Source organism: Carassius carassius, chromosome 23, assembly GCF_963082965.1.
Source record: "Carassius carassius chromosome 23, fCarCar2.1, whole genome shotgun sequence".
NCBI classification, from domain to species: Eukaryota; Metazoa; Chordata; class Actinopteri; order Cypriniformes; family Cyprinidae; genus Carassius; species Carassius carassius.
Genome location: NC_081777.1, coordinates 32,359,841 through 32,367,939, shown reverse-complemented (window position 1 = coordinate 32,367,939; position 8,099 = coordinate 32,359,841). Strand labels below are relative to the sequence as shown.

At 38.1% G+C, this 8,099-nt stretch overlaps 1 protein-coding gene and 1 long non-coding RNA gene across 2 annotated transcripts in view; one reads left to right on the top strand and one right to left on the bottom strand.

Annotated features, from left to right (window-relative positions):
* The first annotated feature begins 1,496 nt into the window (after positions 1 to 1,496).
* The window catches only part of fbn1 (fibrillin 1), a 73,830-nt gene continuing 67,227 nt past the window's right edge, over positions 1,497 to 8,099 (top strand). Inside the window, exons 1-6 of the mRNA XM_059507008.1 lie at positions 1,497 to 1,690; positions 1,872 to 2,054; positions 3,262 to 3,344; positions 4,318 to 4,416; positions 7,681 to 7,776; positions 7,853 to 7,948. Coding sequence (XP_059362991.1) covers positions 1,888 to 2,054; positions 3,262 to 3,344; positions 4,318 to 4,416; positions 7,681 to 7,776; positions 7,853 to 7,948 — 541 coding nt within the window. The 5' untranslated portion in view covers positions 1,497 to 1,690; positions 1,872 to 1,887. The remainder of the gene's footprint in view (positions 1,691 to 1,871; positions 2,055 to 3,261; positions 3,345 to 4,317; positions 4,417 to 7,680; positions 7,777 to 7,852; positions 7,949 to 8,099) is intronic.
* Positions 4,015 to 4,847, bottom strand: LOC132101796 (uncharacterized). The gene is made up of 3 exons (XR_009423213.1): positions 4,578 to 4,847; positions 4,244 to 4,546; positions 4,015 to 4,098 (listed from the first exon to the last, which is right to left on the bottom strand). It is a non-coding gene; the product is annotated as an uncharacterized LOC132101796 (long non-coding RNA).

Below are 8,099 nucleotides of genomic sequence, written 5' to 3'. Positions count from 1 at the left end.
AACTATGTACATAAATTAGTTCCTTAAGAAAGTGTTAAAGATTACAAAGAGGGTTACATTTGAATATTTCCACATGCATCCAGATTTAATTGATTTCTTTCCTAAATTGCATTGATTGCTCTTTAATATGAGACACTAATGTTTCAGGACACATGCTTGTTCAATAACAGTTTTATTTCCTATTTGCGTTTGTGTATGTGCTTTCTTTTTAATTGTTTTTTCCCCCCAAGGCATTATTAGATGCCATAGCTATACAAAGATTTGATAACAAAAAACACTAGCTACTAAACTTTTTCTTCTTATGATTTTAAATCTGTATTTTAAGCTCAGAACGATCTCAAAGTAAAAAGAGGTGATAAAGTCTGATTTAGTGGTGACTCTGCTTTAAAATGAAATTATTATAATCTTAATTCAAGTGATGACTGAAACGATTCATTTGAAATTTAGAGATGTAATCAAAATGTTGTTAAATGTAATCAGTTACATTACTTTAATCTTACATTACATTTTAAATAATCTGTAACCTGTTACATTCCCAAAGTAACCTTCTCAACACATGGCACTCCCCACATGAAAAAAATATGATTAGTATATATTATTATATTTACAACACTAATGAATGCTACAGCTTACTGTGATATTAAATATAGTGAAATGATAAACTGCAGTAAATAATGTAGTAAACTTTAGTGTATTGTAGTATAACATATAGGCTACCCTATAGTTGTAGAAAACATAGTACAGTATTGGGGTAAGTAATTTTTTATATTACTATAGTTGTTATATTACCACAGCAACTATAGAATTACCAAAACAAATTGATTCAATTATGGTTCAACAACGCATATGGAATTTAATATAAGAGTTAATATTACTTTAGTATTTGTTTCTTGCTCCAGAAGTGCGCGTGCTTCTCGAGTTGTGTATTGCAGCACGTCTAGAGGGTAAAAGCAGAGAATGTCCGTAGACGGGCTCTGGTAAAAGTCATCAATTGTTTCCCACGAGCCTCCTCTCTCATTGTGCATTGTTCGTGTTCTCATTACAAGAGTCAAGGTGCTGCCAGCGTGCGCGCCCCCGCGCCTAACGTGACTGGGAACGCGGACAAGATCCAGAGTCCGTCTGTAATATTAGGAAAGATTACGTTCCATGAAGATATTTAGTAAATTTCCTACAGTATATATATAAAAACTAAATTTTTGATTAATAATATGCATCGCTAAGAACTTCATTTGAACAACCTTAAAGATGATTTTCTCAATATTTAGATAGTTTTGCTCCCTGAAGATTCCAGATTTACAAATAGTTGTATTTCAGACAAATATTGTCCTCCTTTAACAAACCATACACCAGTGGAAACTCATTTATTCAGCTTTCAGATGATGTTTAAATATTAATTTCGAAAAATTTTGGTTTTGTGCTCCGTATATTAATCTCGCAGTGATTCCGACTCGCTGAGTTCGCGCAGGTTCTCGCGAGATCGGAGGGGAGCGAGCGTCTGGATGAGATCTGAGTGGCGCAGCAGAATGAGCGCTGATGCAGTAACGCAGCCGCTGCGCTTTGTGTTGCACCTCTGAGCCGCTTTACGCTCTTTTTCTCACCCTGACATCTTTCACCAGGCACTTTACAGTCTTTACTAGCGCTCACCCACTGGAAGAGACTTATTCTTCATCTTCTTCATCATCTACTGGAGGTACAGAAACTTTTTTTCCCCTCAGTATTATTTCATCCTCTGCTCACAAAGTTTCTCCGCTGTCTTATTATTGTTTACTTTCTATAAACGCGTATGAGTGGCGCACACAAAGCTAGTTTCTTGTTCACTAAGTTTGTGTTTGCGTCAGTTTTGTTATTAATGTGCGCTGTTGGTCTTGCAGCGGGAGCGCGCGCAGAATGAGGCGGCTGCTCGTGCTCGCGGCGGGAATCTCAGCGCTCGCGTCGCTGTGTGTATCAGCGCAGACGCTCGACGCAGACGCAGACGCAGGCGCAGACAGAGCCGCGGAGCAGCCGAGAGCGAACCGATCGAAGCGGCGCGGAGGCGGCCAGGACGTGCTGAAGGGGTAACGACTCTCTCCATCACTGGAGAACCGCAACATTTACTCTAAACACCGCTGAAACGGTCATTAACAGCCGTTAGGGAGGCTGTGGGAATCCGGTTTCCCGCGCTCCGGAATCCGTTAACTAGCGCTAGCGTCATAACATTAATGACCGTTTAGGTTCAGAGAAGTGCTGTTTTCTTTCGTCTGTGGACTGTTTGTTTCGCAACATCTTCAAGTTTTTGTGTTCATTAGATGATCCTAATTAAACACAATAATCAAGCATAACATTATTAAATCATAGGGTGGAAAAAGACTAAGCTGTGCACTGAAGTCAACGAACCTGAGGTAATTGTGACTTTTTACCTCACAGTTATGAAAAAAAGCAGAATTGTGAGATATACACTCTGAATTCTGACTGTTTTCATACAGTTTTTCAATCTCAATTTTTTTTTTGGTTTGTGACAGAATACAACTTTTTTCTCTTCCTATTATCAGTTTATATCTCTCAATTTGGACTCTCTTCTTGCAATGCTAAGTTTACGTTATATCTCACATTTCAGGATTGTGAGAAAAATGTCAGAATTTTGATATATAAATTCAGAATTGTGAGTCAAAATGACCTTTTATTTTATTTTAGTTTTTTTTGGTTATGTGGCAGAAACAAGCTTCCATACAAATCAAACCTACACCAAAAATATAGAAATAGAAATCACAGTAGAGAAAAAAGCTTAAGCAATAAACTTAGAAATAAACACAAAATACAAAAAACAATTCCTGTTTTTTTTAATTCCTGTTGCTGTTTAGTGTGTGTTTCCCCCTCATATTTATGCTTTTTAATTTTATTCCTACACTGAGAAAATAAAAATTATGATGAAACAACTTTCACTCAAAAATTTGAAGTAAAGTTTGACTTTGATGTTGGTCGAGAAAGTTGTCTTAAATATTTAAAACTGTAAATCTGAAGAATTCAAGAGTGAAAATTTAAAAGCGTGAGGTTTCCAGGTTTTAAAAGATAGATAAATAGACAGATGATGACAGGAAACACAAAAATTGTATTTTCTTATACAACATCCTCAAGTATTCTGTTTTATTTACAGCTAAATTTCTGTTTACAGTGTATGCTGCTTTCTAAGTTCTTCTAATGTACATTTTACTCCATGTATGGAGAGTTTCACACATCTGTATCTGAGCCCTTGCTCAGTTAAGTTTTGCCGAACTCTTCCCGCAGGCCGAATGTGTGTGGATCCCGTCATCATGCGTACTGCTGTCCCGGATGGAAGACCTTGACCGGAGGAAACCAGTGCATCGTCCGTGAGTCCTCCTCAGCTTCCTGTTTGCTGTGTTCAGAAGCGCAGTGGTTTAATGTAAATGAATAGACTGGCAGGGCTCAGGAAGGCTGTTGTGTTATTCTGGCGTGGTGGTGGTGGTGGTGGGGGGGGGGGTGATGTTGTTTACATGTGAAGGTCAGAAGCGCTAATGGATCTCAGCCACAATGGCCCAGAGTCTCTCTGACCTCCTGTCCTCTCGCTGACCGCACTTAACAAGAACATTCCACTAATAATCAGAGTTTGGACACGTTCCAGTTCTGTGTGCATGGTGTAATGATGGCATTAATCCGATTAAGCCGATATTTCCTGAATAAGACAGCTGGCATATGCCTCGATGAACTGCAAGACAAAGTCTCATGGAAAGACCTGGAGCAGGACCAGACCTGAATCTGCAGACTTTGATTTTCTGGGAGGATTTAAGAGTGTAGATGTGCATATACAGTTCAAACGCTCACTGAAGCTCCTGAAGGAAAAACGATGCATTGACAGAAGGAAGATGTGTACCTAAGAATCATATTTTTTTCATTTAGTACTGCCCTTTATAAGGTACATAAGTTCAGTTTACTCTGAAGTTTTCACCTCTGGCTCTTAATGCATGGTTTCTCCTTCTGGAGCATCAGTGAGTGTTTGATCCTTCTGTAATAGCTGCATACGAGTCCCTCAGTTGTCCTCAGTGTGAAAAGATGATCTCAGAATCATACAGTCATCGTCGTAAAGGGTTCAAATACACAAAAAAGCTGGAAAACCAAAGAATTTGCGGCAGCTGAAGTATTTTTCTGAAGAACAGCAGGCAGTTTAACTGTTCAGGAGAAATATAACACAAAAACACAGCTGTGGATCATTCAACGAAAAAACACAGTATTGAGAGAATATCACCTGCACCTTCATGTTTATTGATGTCTGTGAATGTCAAGCAATCAGTAGATGTCGTCAGTCATTGTTTTTGCTGTTCTCAGCTATTTGTCGGAGCCCCTGCGGAGACGGCTTCTGCTCCAGACCCAACATGTGCACCTGTCCGAGCGGCCAGATCGCTCCCACCTGCGGATCCAAATCAGGTAACTCCTCTTCATCCAGGTGTGTGGAGTCAGAGAGGAGAGGAAAGTCACATGATGCTTATGTTTGATCACTCTTGATCTCTTGATCTACTTCCTGTTTCCTGTCATGACATCATTCTCAGGAGTGTATCTATCATTTCACGCCAGCTTTTATTTCTGACATGTGTAATGGGTGTGTGTAGATTCTGTGAGGTATCCAAGTTAATAGCTGATGTAATGCAGGATCCTGAGGTCAGAGTGACCGGTGCCTGATATACACACCTTAAAATGTAGTTTATTAATTTATTTCATTTAATTTCTTGATCGATCTCTTTTGAGTTTTTATTTGCTTTGATTTGGTATTTTTTATTGCTTATGTAATAATCATATTTTGCATTTAACAAATACATTGAAAGCACATTTTATTATACTTAAGATGCATGCATTTTTAAAATGTTTTCTATTTAGTGACTTTTTTTACTTATTAATCATGCATTTCTTTTCCTTTTTATGACAATTTTTTATACTTATGTTGGTTGCATTTTTTAGAATTTCTATTTTATAAAATTTTTTGTACTTACACTGCATGCATTTTTAAAATGTATTTTTTATTTGAATCACCATTGTGTATTAAATGTGTTATATAAATAAACTTTTCTTAATGACAGTGAATAAGATCTAAATTAAACAGGTTCGCATTCATTTCATAAACATTTTTTTTTCATAAGAATATTTTAAATCAAACATTGTGCATGACTGTTATTTGGAGCAGATTGATGCACTGATGTCGGTCAGGATGCAGCTATCAGCAAATGATCTCAAAATTCACAAATAACGAGCCGGCCAATTGAAGCAAATGTAAATCTCGCAACATTTTTTACCGAATATGGTTTGGTATCTTAACACGAAAGATGGTCATCTGTTTAGGGTGTTAAAAATAATGGTTTAGTGTCCCGATAGTCTCAGATTCTTGTGGTTGTTTTACTGCCGTGATTGTGAATAACAAATATTGTGAATATTCGTCTTGTCTGGATGGGTGTGTGTGATTTGGAGTCTGTCCACAGTCAACAGGCCTCACTGGATCACTGCTGCAGCTCCACAGGGAGGAGACGCTCGTGTGTGTGTGTGTGTGTGTGTGTGTGTGTGTGCTGTAGTTTGGGGACACATTCGTCCCCAGATGTGAGCTCAGGCCTCCTTAAGCCTCCCTTTGTGGGCGTCCACAACAGGAACAATGATTCATGCACACAATAATATTGTTTTGTGCGTATTACTCTATGGTTTGTGTTGGTCTGTAATTGCCTTGATATTAAAGGGGTCAGGAATTGCGGTTTCAGATTTTCATATTATGTTTCTCTAGCTTTTGTGCACCAAAAAGGTCCAATATTAGTAAAAGTTTTCACTTTCTGTAAAACACAATGTGTGTTTCCTCTTGCAGAAATGGAAGTAAATAGTACCCACTACTATGTAATCAGATTACTAGTAAAGTAAAGCATTACTTTTTAAATTTATATGAGCATATTTAGAGTTACTAATTAAAATAAGCATTGCAGGTTACTTTATTTTCACATTTATTGACAGACAGCTCTTTGGTAACACTTTACAAAAAGTTTCATTAGTTAACATTAGTTATCTACTTTAGTCAACATTAACTAAGAATGAACAATGCTTTTGCAGCATTTATTAATCTTAGTTACTGTTAATTTCAACATTTTCTTATGCATTTTTAAAGCCGAAAGTTTGCTTGTTTACATCAGTTAATGCACTGTGAATTAACATGCACTACTAATGATAACTAACATTAACAAAGATTAATAAATACTAGGGGTGTAACGGTACGCAAAAATCACGGTTCGGTACGTACCTCGGTTTTAAAGTCACGGTTCGGTTCATTTTCAGTACAGTAAGGGAAAGAAATGCAAACATTAAACTGCAGGTTGTTTATTACTATAAACTTTTTTTTAACAATTTGTTTACACTTTTAAAAAAAAATACTTTTTAATAAAAAATATATATATATATATAAAAAAGAAATAAAATACTGCTGCAAAGTTCTCCACTAAATAAAATACTCTTATTCTCAAACCAATATCATATAATAAAATATAATGAAAAATATAAATAAATAACTATGATTGCAGTGCAGCATTACCAATCCCAGCTTGTAGGCCTGCTCATATTTAAAATATATAATATAACTTTTCCAAAGTGTAAAGTGCAGCAACAACCGTTTCAGTTTTTAGACCTGCTCAGATTTCGTTATAGCATTGGACCGATCTGAATTAAGAGCAAAGGTCTGTTTAAATGCCGATGTGAACTGCGTTTGAATCACAATCGTTTTTCTCCTAGTTGTAGTGATGTTCACACTCGCGTGATGCCTTTTGAAAACCTTAGGCCGGTGACACACTGGCATATTGCACCTGTCAAACACCGTCAATACTGTTGACGGTGTCCTTTATCAGTAGGCTTTATATTTATGCTCAACATGAAGTATAGATATTGTTGTAGTGAAGACAAGATCCTGGTCTGTCGGCGGTCTCCCTCTATGTCACCTACAGCAGCAGCAGCGCCAGCGCCGCGTCAGGAACGATTCTGGTGTGTAAAGATACAGATACGAAGCAGCCGTCATGCACCTGACTCGCAGCAGAAACGCCACGCTCACGCCACGCAGCCAGTGTGTCACCGGCCTTAGAATCAGCTGCAGGGCGGGATTTGTGCTGAACGCGGAGACTTCCGCCACTTAATATGTTCGTTTGGAAACACGAAAATGTACATATGTTCCGCATACAAAATATTGCATTCGGTCATTCGGTACACACGTGCACCGTACCGAAAGCCCTGTATCGAAACGGTCCGGTACGAATACACGTACCGTTACATCCCTAATAAATTCTGTAATAAATTGTTTCATAAATACATGTTTGTTTGTGTGAAAGGGTTAATAATAGCAGAAGTAACATAAACTATATCCACTATATTTTGAGAAATTTACCTAAGATTTTTATCTGCTCTTGTGATTGGACTAAAGAGGTTTTTAATCTCCCGATTTCAAATCTGGACATTTTAGAGAGTTAGAAGTTAATGATTTAGATTTAGAGTTCTGAAACTTGCAGAATGTAATGTAATCTCTCATAACCATTTCCTGCCTGGTCAAAATACTAGTGTTCTAATCACTGAATGTTTAAATATCAAGAACATTTAGATTCTCCTTCACATTTTAAACAACAGAACTAATGTGTGTGTGTGTGTGTGTGCGCAGTAAATAACGCGTCTGATGTTTGTGTTCAGTCCAGAACTGTAACATCCGCTGCATGAACGGTGGGACGTGTGCGGAGGACCAGTGTCTGTGTCAGAAGGGATTCAGTGGAGCTCACTGTGGCCAGCGTAAGACTCCCGTGACCCTGCACACACACACACACACACACACTGCTGACTGTAACCGTGTCTCTGTCTCCTGTAGCTGTGTGTGAGTCCGGCTGTCTGAACGGAGGCCGATGTGTCGCTCCGAACCGCTGTCTGTGTAACTACGGCTTCACTGGAGCTCAGTGTGAGAGAGGTGAGATGTCCATGTGATGATTTATATACAACCACAGTATTGTTTGTAATTTGTAGTTATAAAGGTTGATTCTTTCGGCATTTTGTTTCCTCTTTGAAGCTGGTTGAGGCCTGTTAGTGTGAGTGAGTGAGTGTGAGTGTGTGTGTGTGCG